This window comes from Microcaecilia unicolor, chromosome 5 (genome assembly GCF_901765095.1).
Source record: "Microcaecilia unicolor chromosome 5, aMicUni1.1, whole genome shotgun sequence".
In the NCBI taxonomy this organism is placed as follows: Eukaryota; Metazoa; Chordata; class Amphibia; order Gymnophiona; family Siphonopidae; genus Microcaecilia; species Microcaecilia unicolor.
In genome coordinates, this window is record NC_044035.1 from 73,187,118 (window position 1) to 73,202,617 (window position 15,500).

Consider the following 15,500-nt stretch of genomic DNA (forward strand, 5'->3'; position numbering starts at 1 on the left):
AATGTCATGTAAATTTAAAGCGTGCAGAACTTACACACTGTTCAGGGGAAAGCCTACCGAATACATATGCACAAAGGTTCTGAAGTAAGGCTACCTTTACTGTGCGCACGTCCAAAGAAAATGAAAGTGCCGAACACATCTCTGTATAAATATTAGCCCTGCAAAAATTTATTGCACATGTGCTGGTATTTTCTTTGGACATGCGTACAGAGCTTTTACCTATTGTTCTATCTTTTAATGTCGCAGGTACTTGCTATTGTCATAGATAAAAGGAAAAAATTGCAGTCAATCCCAAACAGTGGCATACAATCCTCTCAACTACCCCTTCTACTCTGCCTTGGATCTGGAAGTGAATTTCTCATGTTGTGTGTATGCTAAAATGCCCAGTCACTTTTGTGTACTGCAGAGGAATACCTAATGGCCTTATTACCATTCATTTTATGGGGCAAATATTCATACCATGGGAGGTAGCTAGGCTGCCTCCCTCCCGTGGTCGGTGGTCAGCCCAGATATTCAATGCCAGGCTATTTCTGGTGACTGGTATTGAACATCTGGGTGTTTTTGGCTGGTTTCAACTTAACCGGCCAAGCCAATATTCAGCACTAGCTGGTCAAGTTGAAACCGGCCAAAGATAGGTCTGTTATTTTGGCAGCCTAATATGGCTGCCAAACTTAACTGATGATGCGCTGAATATCAGCAGATAGCCAGTTATATCACGCAATATAACCAGCTATCTGCTAAGCACTAACTAGCAATATTCAGCACAAGATAGGCATTTATCACCTGCTGAATACTGCCAGATAGCTGGTTAGGTACTATTTAACAGGCCAGGAGCAGTTCCTGGCTGATTAAATGGTTTTAACTATTGGATGGTGTACGCCCAAGTGTACCATGTGAATTAACTTCTGCTCAGAAGGCTGATTTCTAGCAGTAGTACCGTGAGACTACCACTGAAGTTCATGGTAGACAATTTAACACTGGACCACTAGGAATATAAGTAGGCCCCCAAAGATCATGTGGGGTTTAGGAGAGGGGTTGGAAATTAGAACTGGCGAGAAGGAGAGTTTGAGAGGGATCAGAATTAGCAGGAGGGGGGATTTGGGAGAGGGGTATCTGAATTGGTGTGTGGGGGGGGGGGGGGGGGGCAGGGGTTGCAGATGGGAAGTGCTTTCGATAACATCAACTGCTATCTGGAAACTACACAGGTAGTGGCTGATATTCAGTGCTGGCACCCATATAGCTAAGCAACCAAAGTAAGCTGCAGTTTACGTGGTCCTATTTGGTCGCTTAGTTATGCAGACAATGGCACTGAATACTGCTGGCACCTGCATAGCTGCCGGTTCCTCCCCGACCGTGCCCTCAGAATGCCTCTCTCCAGCTCACATTGTAAACATCTGGTTAGTGCCGATATTCAGTGGCACTGCCACAACTGCCCGCTTAAACCATTTTGAGTATAGGACAGTAAATAAATAATGAGATTTCAAATAAATAATGGGAATTCAAATCACTTTAAGCTTCTAATATGCCAGGTATTATAGAACAAATTATTACTTGCTTGTTGCCAGCAGTATACTTTACAGTACTTCAGTCCAATACAACTAAAACCTACCTTGCACTCATTTCAAAGGCATTTAAAGCTGTGGTAAGAAGAAGTTTCTTTGCAGTCATATGCTCCATTATACTCTGACCCTGTATGCATGCTGCAGTGCTCAGCATTTCTTTTACCATTGTATAAGTATGCCTGCATACATTAAAAAAAAAATTACAATCATCTGAGTTTCAATGCAAGGCTTTACATTTCCTGTGCTGGTTTACCTCTGCTCATGAAACAGGCTATTAGAATTCTGGTTATCATTCATTATTTTTCTTTTCACTCATCACTCTCCTCCTGCTCCTCTGTCCATATAGCTCAGTCAGAACTGGGCCTAAAATCTGGTGCTATAAGCTTCCCTATCCATGGATTTTTCTCCTGTTTTACATTTCCTCCTTGACCTCATGCCCAATATATTTTATCTAGTAACCGAAGGCTCATAAATAGAAATAAAAAAAAAATAAAGTGATATCTCTTTTATTGAAATAATATTTGGACTATCTTTTGAAGGCCAGAACCTTCTTCCTCAGGTCAGGTCACTATGAGCAAAAGACAACAATATCAGTAAGTGAAATATAAAAGTGTTTCAACAACAACCTCAAGAAGAAAAGTGTGTGTGTTTGTGCGTGCGTGCGTGCGTGCGTGCGTGTTGGGGGGGGGGGGGAAGGGAGGAATAGGAAGAGATAGATGGGTGATCAGAATGAGGCAGAGCAGTATGGAGGTATCACCATCAAGGAACTGCTAACGAGTAACAGTAAGTGAGCAGTCTACCTAAATGTGATGGTTATGTTTCAGTGCTACAAAATACAGTATATGTGTGCTAACTCACCTATAACACCTCAATTCAGAAATAGGCTTTTCTGTCCTGAGAAGGACATGCTTGTAGCCGGACACTTGTGGTTCAGTTATGCCTTCATTTAAGTCTCAGTGGCTAATCATTTACTATCATATATACCTTAACGGCCTGCCTATTTTTAATATAAATATGTTTATTCAACCTCTCACAGATCACACTGTGCATAACAAAGCTGTATCAAGGGGAGTTGAAGATTTTTATTTAAGAAGTGCAGCAGTATCTTTCTAGAGGCAATATAAAAATGCAGTTCATAAAAATAACTTTCAAAAATCTCCTCTCTCAATTAACCACAGCGCACTGTAAGATCTTTGTCCTGGAAGCAGCACCAGCTTTTAAAACACTGAAACAAGCAGGGAAAGCATGCAGAACATGGCTCATGGAATTCTTTTCCACTGTTCTATATGTAAATGTGTGTGTGTGTGTGTACATGTTTGTGTCTATGCATACATTTTTATGTTTGTATGTGTACATGCTGGGGATGTGTGAGGGGAGGGTGGGTGCTTCTGTATTAATATATGTGTGTGTGCTTTCTATGTGTCTGCGATCATGAGAGGAGATGAGAATTAGAAAGGTGCGGTTCCATAATCACTGTGATACAGTGAATCAATGTATGTACTGCAGCTGTTGGAACAGCTTCTCCCATAGAAATATATTGGTGCATTTTTTTGGAGGTGGTTTATTAATCTTCCACCTCCCACCAGCTGCAGAAACTTCATTTCTACAATACAGAAATATCCTCCAGATCACCTCCTCCTTTCCTGTGACTAGAGATGCCTTCCAGTCCTCCATCCCTGCTGCCTTACCAATAGCTGGATTCTATCTACAGTCTCTGCTGTTAGTTACAATGGAAGAGGACTGGGCAGTCTCAATCCCATGGAGGTGGAAGCTGGAAGAAGAAGAGAACTGCAGATAGAGGTTTTGAATTCAGAAATATGTTCATCTCCTCACTTCTGATAAAACTGGAGTGCATGAGTAGTCTAATGGCTGGAGCAGGGTGCCAAGAGCCAGGAGAGGCTACTTCAAATTCCACTGCAGTTCCTTGTGATCTTGGGCTTAATTTTTCATTGCCTTGGGTCCAAAACAAGACCATGAGTGAGAAAAATATTGTATCTGACTGTACACCATTTTTGGGGTTTGCAGGTGGTATATAAGGGGGGGGGGGGGAGCAAGACAGCTGACAATCCTAATCTCCTGAACACATTTTACAGGACCCCTCTATACATGTTGATACAAAGTATGAGCATCTGGCTATTGGCCACATCGGGCAACTTAAATAGCTGGTATATCTTTAGCCAGTTTAAAGATAACCGGCTTTCTTCGAATATCAACTTAGCTGGTTAACTTTAAACTGGCTAAAAATAAACCAGATATTCAATGCTGGTCACTGGAAATGGCCCGGCACTGAATATCCCTCTCGCAGTCTGAATATCGGCCCTAGTATGTGTGTCTTCTTACTGCTTTTCCCCCTACAGGCCAATTACGAATTAATTAAGAAACCCTAAATGTTTAAAAACAATTGCAAAGAATTTTGAAACTATGTAAGGGGTCCCATTTTTGTTTGTGTGTTTGTACATATATATATATATATATATATATATATATATATATATATATATATACACATACAGAGACATATACATGTCTGTGTGTGTGTAGCTCTCTCTCTCTCTCTCTCTCTCTCTCTCTCTCTATATATATATATACATACATACGGTGCAATCATGACACCAGACACTAGAGGTCATATATGTTCTACATTCCCATTTTATATTAGCAAAATAAACAAAATTTTAAAACTGCAGTACTCCTTTTGATTTCTAATATATTAGAATAGCAGTTTGAACAGGGTTGGCATTTTACTCAAAGAAATACTATGAAGAAAATTATTTAGTACATTAGGTCCTTAATCTGTTGAAGAACCAACTCTAGTATTTTCCAATAGTTAGGCAACAAAGCAGTCACATGGAAAAAAATAAGAAGAAAGGAATTTCAAAGTAACCATTTAAATACTGTCTTTAATCTAATTTTGATGTTATTTCAGCAGCATCAGCCTTGAAAATTTCATTGCTACGTCTGCTGTATTCACAGAGCCAGCAGTCTGACTACCAGGACTAACAGAAACTGTGTTCTATGAAGGAAGGCAGATCCAGTGTTTTTCTGCTTCATTTTGAAAGGGTTTGTACCAGGCAGTGTGAAACCAGATGAAAGCAACTCCAGAGGGTAAGTCTACTAGGTTATTGAGTTTTAGGATACTCACACGGTTACCAGATTTTTAGTTGTGAATCTGGGACACCTAAGCATGGCAGTGTGTGGACCTAGCTCCAACTCCCCCAAGTCTGGTTTCTTCACTTCTATGCCTACCTATCTAACCTGCCAAAATTCAATAGCACCTCTTGAATCTCTTCTCCGTCCTATTACTCAGTTTCAATTACGGTGTCATTCCTTAGTTCCAACACTGATATTCTGCTCTTTTCCCACTTCCAGGTTCTTTTGTCTCTACCTACCTCTTCCATTCTCTCCCTCTCTTTCCCTTTATCTTCATTATATCTGCAGACCCCCCATTTCAATATCTCATTCCATTGATAGTCCCCTTTTTAGTCTCTCAAAATTCTCCCCTCCTCCACAGGCAGGAGGATTGAGTGCTACAATCTTTAAGATTTGCCTACTATTCCATCAATCCATCAAGTTCATTTAGGTCGCATAAGTTCCACAGTCATTTTGAATGTGGCTTCCCATTTGTGGGAATCCTGAAAGGTAACTTTAAAACCATACAAGAACGTAAGACCTTTGAAGTCAGAATGATTGAATATTTTAACACCCAACAGAAAGGACTTAACAAGGATCTGGGGTTCCTAGCCCATTATAAACCATAAAGCTGTATGTCTTTGTTGATCACCCCACCCCTCACCTATCCACACCCATCCTGTTAGAATATCAATGATATGCTTTGATGTCCCCATGCATACCTCCTACCCACTCCCATCCTCCCACCCTGTCAGACTGTCATAGTAATACTTGAATGTTTTCACTTATATACACTGTCAGCTAGCACATTTGCTTATTTCCGATCTGACAAAGAAGGGCAACCTTCGAAAGCTAATCAAGAAATGTATTAAGTTATGTCCAATAAAAAAGGTATCATCTTATTTTCTTTTCCGTGTTTTATTTTGTTTGATTTCTATTGATAAACATAGCTTAAAAACTTTGCAGACAGATTTTCAAGATTGCAGATTAACACTGTCAACTGCTGAGCCAAATATAAATAGGAACAACAAACAGTTTGAAATGTCTATATGCAAATTCCAGAAGCCTAAGAAATAAGATGGGAGAGTTAGAATATATTGCACTAAATGAAAAGATAGATATAATAGGCATCTCTGAGACCTGGTGGAAGGAGGAAAACCAGTGGAACACTGTTATACCAGGGTACAAATTATATCATAGTGATAGGGTGGATCAAATTGGTGGAGGGGTATGTTAAGAAGGGCCTTGAATCAAATAGACTAAAAATTCTGCAGGACACAAAACACATCTAGGAATCCTTATAAACTGAAATTCCATGTATAAAGGGAACAAAGATAGTGATAGGAGTGTACTACTGTCCACCTGGCAGGATGAGCAGACAGTAGAAATGTTATCAAAAATTAGGGAGGCTAACAAACTGGGGAGAACAATAATAATGGGTGATTTCAATTACCCCGATATTGACAGGGTAAATGCAATATCAAGGCACGCTAGAGAGGTAAAATTCCTTGATTAAATCAAGGATTGCTTTATGGAGCAGCTGGTACTGGAGCCAACCAGAAGAGGAAACATTCTAGACCTAGTCCTTAGTGGAACGCATGATCTGGTGCAGGAGGTAATGGTGCTGGGGCCGCTTGATAACAGTGATTATAATATGATCAGATTTGATATCAGCTCTGGAGTAAGTACACACAGGAAATCCAATACATTAGCATTTATAAAGGAGACTATGAGAAGAACGGTGACAAAGAAAACTTAGAAGAGCAGCTGTGAGGGTCAAAAATTTAAATCAGGTGTGGATGCTGTTCAAAACTACCACTCTGGAAGCCCAGGCCAGTTATATTCCATGTATTAAAAAAGGAGAAAGGAAAGCCAAACAACAGCCAGCATGATTAAAAAGTGAGGTGAAGGAAGCTATTCAAGATAAAGAAAATCCTTCAGAGAATGGAAGAAGGATCTAACTGAAAATAATAAGAAACAGCATAAGGAATGGAAAGTAAATGCAAAGTGCTGATAAGGAAGGCAAAAAGAGACTTTGAAAAAATGATTGCGTTGGAGGCAAAAACACATAGAAAAAACTTTTTAGGTACAGTGGGGGAAATAAGTATTTGATCCCTTGCTGATTTTGTAAGTTTGCCCACTGACAAAGACATGAGCAGCCCATAATTGAAGGGTAGGTTATTGGTAACAGTGAGAGATAGCACATCACAAATTAAATCCGGAAAATCACATTGTGGAAAGTATATGAATTTATTTGCATTCTGCAGAGGGAAATAAGTATTTAATCCCTCTGGCAAACAAGACCTAATACTTGGTGGCAAAACCCTTGTTGGCAAGCACAGCGGTCAGACGTCTTCTGTAGTTGATGATGAGGTTTGCACACATGTCAGGAGGAATTTTGGTCCACTCCTCTTTGCAGATCATCTCTAAATCATTAAGAGTTCTGGGCTGTCGCTTGGCAACTCGCAGCTTCAGCTCCCTCCATAAGTTTTCAATGGGATTAAGGTCTGGTGACTGGCTAGGCCACTCCATGACCCTAATGTGCTTCTTCCTGAGCCACTCCTTTGTTGCCTTGGCTGTATGTTTTGGGTCATTGTCGTGCTGGAAGACCCAGCCACGACCCATTTTTAAGGCCCTGGCGGAGGGAAGGAGGTTGTCACTCAGAATTGTACGGTACATGGCCCCATCCATTCTCCCATTGATGCGGTGAAGTAGTCCTGTGCCCTTAGCAGAGAAACACCCCCAAAACATAACATTTCCACCTCCATGCTTGACAGTGGGGACGGTGTTCTTTGGGTCATAGGCAGCATTTCTCTTCCTCCAAACACGGCGAGTTGAGTTCATGCCAAAGAGCTCAATTTTTGTCTCATCTGACCACAGCACCTTCTCCCAATCACTCTCGGCATCATCCAGGTGTTCACTGGCAAACTTCAGACGGGCCGTCACATGTGCCTTCCGGAGCAGGGGGACCTTGCGGGCACTGCAGGATTGCAATCCGTTATGTCGTAATGTGTTACCAATGGTTTTCGTGGTGACAGTGGTCCCAGCTGCCTTGAGATCATTGACAAGTTCCCCCCTTGTAGTTGTAGGCTGATTTCTAACCTTCCTCATGATCAAGGATACCCCACGAGGTGAGATTTTGCGTGGAGCCCCAGATCTTTGTCGATTGACAGTCATTTTGTACTTCTTCCATTTTCTTACTATGGCACCAACAGTTGTCTCCTTCTCGCCCAGCGTCTTACTGATGGTTTTGTAGCCCATTCCAGCCTTGTGCAGGTGTATGATCTTGTCCCTGACATCCTTAGACAGCTCCTTGCTCTTGGCCATTTTGTAGAGGTTAGAGTCTGACTGATTCACTGAGTCTGTGGACAGGTGTCTTTCATACAGGTGACCATTGCCGACAGCTGTCTGTCATGCAGGTAACGAGTTGATTTGGAGCATCTACCTGGTCTGTAGGGGCCAGATCTCTTACTGGTTGGTGGGGGATCAAATACTTATTTCCCTCTGCAGAATGCAAATAAATTCATATACTTTCCACAATGTGATTTTCCGGATTTAATTTGTGATGTGCTATCTCTCACTGTTACCAATAACCTACCCTTCAATTATGGGCTGCTCATGTCTTTGTCAGTGGGCTAACTTACAAAATCAGCAAGGGATCAAATACTTATTTCCCCCACTGTATATTAGAAGCAAGAAGCCAACAAAATAATCAGTTGGACAGCTAGATGACCGAGGGGTAAAAGGGGCACTCAGGGAAGACAAAGCCATAGCGAAGAGATTAAATGAATTCTTTGCTTTGGTCTTCACCAAGGAAGGTGTGAGATACCAGTGCCAGAAATGGTAATCAATGCTGACGAGCCAGAGACTCTGAATCAAATCTCTGTAAACCTGGAAGATGTAATGGGGCAATTTGACAAATTGAAGAGTAGCAAATCACCAGGACTAGAGTTGGACTGCTAGATGACCAAAGTGGCTAGGGCTCTTCATTTGAAGAAAACACAGCTGAGGGGAGATATGACAGACGTCTATAAAATAATGAGTGGAGTGGAATGTATAGACGAGAATTGCTTGTTTACTCTTTCTAAAAATATTAGGACTGGGGAGCACACTATGAAGTAGTACATTTAAAACGAATCAGAGAAAATATTTCTTCACTCAATGTGTAATTAAACTCTGGAATTCATTGCCAGAGAATGTGGTAAAAGCAGTTAGCTTAGCGGGGTTTAAAAAAGGTTTGGCTAGCTTCCTAAAAAAAAAAATCTATAAGCCATTATTAAGATGGACTTGAAGAAAATCCACTGCTTGTTTCTAGGATAAGATGCATAAAATGTATTGTACTGTTTTGGGATCTTGCAGGATGCTGGGCTTGATGGACCTTTGGTCTGTCCCAGTATGGGAATACTTATGTACTGCTGTAATTATCTATTGCCTATGTTCAACTTATTCTTGCTGTACTCTGCCTTGGGTAAATTCTTTTCAAAAAAGGTGGTATATAAATCCCTCATAAATAAGTAAATAAATAAAATAAAACTAAACTAAAAGTTATATTTTCTGACCTCCTTTATGTATCTTGGTAATTTTTTTTTTTTTTTTGGGGGGGGGGGGGGTAGAAGAAAAGGGAACTTAATGATTGATGTAGGGAAGGAAAGCTCTCTCTCTCAGCTTCTCCAACACCAGATGATGCCTAAAGAAATTGGGTTATCAAAAGTATAAAAGGTCACAAAAGAAATATAACAAAAGAAAAAGAGAAGACAGTGGGTCCTTTTACTAAGCGGCGGTAAGCACTAACACGTGCTTCCTGTGCGTCAAAATGCACTACTTTGGGAAATGCTCAGGCGCTTGGTGGTGGTTCAGGTATCTGCACACACTTTCCTGGTACTAAAAAATACTTTTCCCCTCGATATTCAAAACTATTTAACCAGCCAGAAATGGCTCCTGGTCGGTTAAACAGTGGTTAAGCGCCTAACCAGTTATATCCTGGTCAACGGCAAGCTGCTAAATGACTAAATTGCACAACATAGCTGGTTAGGCGCAGATATTCAGCGCCTAACCAGCTATGTAGAGTGGTCAAAAGAGGCCACTTAAACAATAGGCCTATCTTTGACTGCTAAAATGTTAACTGGTTAGGGCTGAATATCGGCATAGCCAGTTAACTTTTTAGTGGCCAAAATAAACCCAGATATTCAATGCCAGTCACCGGATATGGGCTATCATTGAACATCCAGGTTTAATGCTGGCGGTGGACAGCAAATGCACTGCCCACCGCCAGCTGAATGGTGGGCCCTTCATATTTTTTAGCGCCAGGGGTATGTTTGGGGGTGGAGAATAGGTGTGCCCAGCACTACATTGCCATACCACAACTGATTAAGTGCATGGTTAGCACATGAGCCCTTTCCTCCTACAAAATAGGTTAGATCTCACACTCTAATTGGAAAATTAGCACCTGGCCATTAATAGAAAATACAGAAGTGCGGTCATTTTACAGCAGTGGCGTAGCCAGACTGCCAATTTTGGGTGGGCCTGAACCGAAAGTGGGTGGGCACAAATTTTTCTCTCTACCCCCCTCCCCCAGCAAAATTTAGTCACACTAATCAGATGCATTTGTCACACAGGGTAAAGTGCTGCTTTTCAGTGCATCAGATTTAAGACAATTTATTTAATAGCCTAACACCGTTTTCAATGAGCTTTCAGAGGCCAAAACCTCCTGCCTAAGGTCAGTATAATGCTGTTACGGTATCCTCTCCTGACCTAAGGAAGGAAGTATTGGTCTCTGAAACTTTATTAACAAAGGTACCATATTACTTTATCCTAAATTAAACATAAATTTATTTTCTTTACCTTTGTTGTATGGCCATTTACTTTTTCTCATTGTGTTGCTCCCAGTCTCTAGATTCTGCTTTCCTTCGTTTTCGCTTAACTCTTCTGCCACGGTTTCCTGGCCATTTCTCATTTTTCAATCCTTTTTCTTTGCTTTCTTCAATATTTTTCTGCCTCTCTCTCTCTCTGTCCAGATTTAATTCATTCTTACTATCCATTCTTTAATTTCCTTTTCATCTTTATCATCTTTTTCTCACCCTTGTTCTCCCCATGCCCCTTCCTCTTATTCTCCAGTCTTTCACTACTCTCCTTTTCCATCCAGCAGCTCTCTTCTTTCTCTCCCCATCCTTCCAGTGTCTCCCCTCTTTCTCCCCATCCTTCCAGTAGTCTCCCCTCTTTCTTTCTGCATTCTTCCATCCAGCGTCACCTCTTTCTCCCTACCCTTCCATCCAGCGTCTCCCTCTTTCTCCCTACCCTTCCATCCAGCGTCTCCCTCTTTCTCTCCCCATCCTTCCACCCATCTACCCTCTCTCCTGATCCTTCCATCTAATGTCTCTCTCTACCTCCTTCTAACCAGTGTCTCTTTATCTCTCTACCCTTTTCTGTTCAGTCCCTTCTCTCTCCACATCCTTCTAGTCTCTCCCCTTTCTCTCTGCATCCTTTCATCCATCTCCCCTCTTTCTCTCCCCATCCTTCCATCCAGTGTCTCTCTCCCCATTCATCCATTTTCCCTCTTTCTCTCCCCATCCTTCCATCTGTTTTTCTCTCATTCTCTCCCCATCCTTCCATCTGCTTTTTCCCTCTTTCTCTCCCCATCCTTCCATCTGCTTTTTCCCTCTTTCTCTCCCCATCCTTCCATCTGCTTTTTCCCTCTCCCGATTCAGGCCCGCCAGCGCCAGCCCTAGCTCCCAATACCGGCCACTGCTGCTTTTCCTATTGAGCAGCAGGGCCGGCGCTACAAAAAGAAGAAGCGCTCAGCTGACTGAGCTGAACGCTAACGACAAAAAATATTGAAAAAAAGCGCGGCACCTCCGCAGGCAGCCTTGAGGCATTGATTGCTGGCTCTGCAGGCTCCTCCCATCTCTTACGTCACTGCCCCTGCGTCGCTCCAGGGGCAGTGACGTAAGAGACAGGAGGCGCCTGCAGAGCCAGCAGCCAATGCCTCAAGGCTGCCTGCGGAGGTGCCGCGCTTTTTTTTTTCAATATTTTTTGTCGTTAGCGCTCAGCTCAGTCAGCTGAGCGCTTCTTCTTTTTGTAGTGCAGGCCCTGCTGCTCAATAGGAAAAGCAGCAGTGGCCGGCAATGGGAGCTGCTGCTGGTGCGGGCTTGGAGGAAAAGTGGGCAGGCAGTGTCTGTGCGCTTGGGTGGGTGGGCCAGAGCTAAAATTGGGTGGGCCTGGGCCCACCCAGGCCCACCCGTAGCTATGCCCCTGTTTTACAGCTGCACTAAAAGTGGCCTTATTGCGCGGGGAAACCCTTGCACTAATCATTGCACTTGGGCCCTTTTAGCACAGCATAGTAAAAGGGCCCCAGTGTCTGGCAAAAATCATATATAGATATTTTTCCCTATCATTGTTTCCTGTTCATAAACCAGATGGCACTTGAATATGTAACAGACTGCTGTCGCTGCATTGTATATTATGTACAAGTTGAGCCTTCACTTAGAAATACAGAAACAAAGAAATATGATAGCAGAAAAATGCTGTAACTAGAGGCCAGCAGTTCAGTGCCTCTTGCACACATAAGTGCAAAGAAAGTTAGCACTTACACCCCTAAGCGCTATTGTACGAGGGTGTGTGTAAATGCTGTAGCGTGAAACTGCAAGGGGGTATACAACTGGATGGAGCATGAGCAAAATATTGGTGGTGCTTGCAGTTATACGTGTCACTTACAGAATCCTACAAGTTACATGCACCTGTGCAGCATTTAGGTGCCCGCAGTTACGCCAAGTCTACGGCTGCTGTAACTGCAGTCGCCTAAATGTTAGGTGTACCAATGCTGGGTTGCACTAATATTCTATAATGGCATCCGGGCACCCAGATGCCTTTACAGAATAGGTACTCCCCATGTACCATCAGGGCACCTAATAGGAAGTGCCCGATTATAGAATTTTCCGCCATATGGCCAATCCTGGCTGTCTATCCACACCAACTGCTCACCTTTACAGTTCATTCCTAGAGCTGCCAAGGGGGCTAGATCACTGACAGGGAGATTTCAGCCATGCCCCCAGCCACATCCCAGTTCTGCTCAGTCATGCCCCCAATACCAGCCGCCCATTCCATCTCCTGGTTCCACCTCCAACAGACCTCGGCTTGCATCAGCAAGCCACCTTCCCCTCAAGCAGCAGGAGATGCCTTAATAATATCCTGCTGCTGTGGGACCAGTCTGTGAGATTTTGTAGCTCTTATCATGAGACTGGTCCCATGACAGCAGGATATGACGTCTTATTAACACATCTCCTGCTGCCAATGGAGGGGAAGGCTGCTCAGCAGGAGATGCATGAGATGATCTGCAAAAATGAGTGTCTCCAGCTGAATGTGGGAGACTGGGCAGGATTGTATTCCTCTGTCCCAGAGGTCCTCTGTGTTTATTTCATGCTTTTCTGAATTCAGATACTATCTTTCTCTCCACTATATCCTCTGGGGGCTGTTCCATACATTCACTGCTCTCTCAAAGGCTTGTAAAGTCATTGCTTTTCTGTTTCTTTTGTATCATCTGGCAGAACTCCCATTAACCAAAACAAAATGGTACTAATCCCTTTTTGATGAAAGAAGCTCCGCCATATCCTGCCACAATAATTTTATGTTATACGACATAGCAAAGAATAAGATAAAAAGCACAAGGAGGCCCATGTTCAAATTCTGCTTCTCCCACTGACATGCATATTCTCTTGAGAAAGTTACTTAACCCTACACTACCTCAGATGCCTACTTAGTCCCCCTGATACACAAAATTATTTAACAATCCAGGAGAAGGTCCTGGCTGGTTAAATAGAGTTTAAATGCTTAACCGCGGATAATCAATGGGAGACAACCAGCTATCTCCCACTGAATATCCCGACTAGCGGCTAGCCACTAACCAGCTATATCGCGTGACATAGCCAGTTAGGTGTGGATATTCTGCACCAAACTGGCTATGTTGAGTGGTCAAATAGGCCGCTTAAATATCAGGCCTATCTTTGACCGCTAAACAGTTAACTGGTTAGCATGAATATCTGCATAGTCAGTTAACTTTTTAGCAGCAAAATAAACCCGGATATTCAATGCTGGTTGCCAGAAAGGGAAAAGAGGAGGGAAATGGGACAATATACCACTTTTCTGTGGTTTTTACAACTACATTCAAAGTTGTATACAGGTACTTATTTGTACCTGGGGCAATGGAAGGTTAAGTGACTTGCCTAGAGTCACAAGGAGCTGAAGTGGGAATCGAATCCAGTTCCCTAGGATCAAACTCTGCTGCACTAGGCTACTCCTGCCCAGCATTAAATATCCGGGGTCAGCGCTGACTGTGGCACTTATGTGGGCTGAATATTGACCCCAGGACTATACTTACTGACTTGCATTACTTATTTATATCTATCTTTTATATATCACTTTCTATAACCAAAATTAAATCAAAAGCAGTTTACAAAAAATAATCATTTCATTAAATAAAATGTAAAAACATAAACAACTAAAATTACAACCACAGCTTAGTAATTTACAAAACATATAAGTGCTGTGTGATTAACACACATTGGGGTCCTTTTACTAAGGTGCGCTAACGAATTAGTGTGTGTTAAGTGCCATGTAGCCCATAAGTATACAATAGCTGCGCAGCATGTAGCGTGTGGTAATCATTAGTGCACCTTAGTAAAAGGACCCCATTATTAGTAAACAGGCCCAACTGATAATAATGGGCTTCAGTAAAAAAATTCAAATTAAATTGCATTTCGATACATTAAAGTGTTAATGCATGTTAATAAATTTAGCCCTTAGATTGTAAGCCCTCTATGGCAGGAACCCACCTTGAGCTCAAAGCTGGAAAGACAAGTAATTCAAACTAATGTGCATCTTACTCACATTTCTTGCTTCTTCATCTTCAAGGGTTTTTTGGCAATATCTAGCTGCAAGGCCTTCTGGGAACAAATCATCACTAAATCGTGGTCATGAGATTTATAAGCAAAGTTTGTGAGACGAGTCAATGTTTGTAGCTCTACCAAAGGATCTGACCAATTGCATTCTGAAGCCATTTTCACCAACTATAAATAAGAGAATAAGAGTGTGATTAATTCTACACTATCAAGAGCTTTGCACTGTTACTTTATTTACTATGGGAATAACATGTAAGTGTTAACATCAGAAGACAGAAATAGGTGTTATAAAAGTACTTGCTTGATATGCACCTAAAGTTGCACATATACAGACTGTACACACATAACTTTACCCAGAATTTCACTTTGAAAACTGATGGAAGCCAGCACAGAGAAAAAGTATGCACATATTGTTTTATAAGTACATAAGTACATAAGTACATAAGTAGTGCCATACTGGGAAAGACCAAAGGTCCATCTAGCCCAGCATCCTGTCACCGACAGTGGCCAATCCAGGTCAAGGGCACCTGGCACGCTCCCCAAACGTAAAAACATTCCAGACAAGTTATACCTAAAAATGCGGAATTTTTCCAAGTCCATTTAATAGCGGTCTATGGACTTGTCCTTTAGGAATCTATCTAACCCCTTTTTAAACTCCGTCAAGCTAACCGCCCGTACCACGTTCTCCGGCAACGAATTCCAGAGTCTAATTACACGTTGGGTGAAGAAAAATTTTCTCCGATTCGTTTTAAATTTACCACACTGTAGCTTCAACTCATGCCCTCTAGTCCTAGTATTTTTGGATAGCGTGAACAGTCGCTTCACATCCACCCGATCCATTCCACTCATTATTTTATACACTTCTATCATATCTCCCCTCAGCCGTCTCTTCTCCAAGCTGAAAAGCCCTAGCCTTCTC

The 15,500-nt window shown here is 42.1% G+C and overlaps 1 protein-coding gene across 1 annotated transcript in view; it reads right to left on the reverse strand.

Moving 5' to 3' along the window:
* Nucleotides 1-15,500, reverse strand: part of CFAP46 (cilia and flagella associated protein 46) — a 418,285-nt gene that overhangs the window by 224,677 nt on the left and 178,108 nt on the right. The window contains exons 23-24 of the mRNA XM_030202994.1: nt 14,571-14,749; nt 1,610-1,741 (exon numbers count right to left, since the gene is read on the reverse strand). Of these exons, the coding sequence (XP_030058854.1) occupies nt 1,610-1,741; nt 14,571-14,749 (311 nt within the window). The remainder of the gene's footprint in view (nt 1-1,609; nt 1,742-14,570; nt 14,750-15,500) is intronic.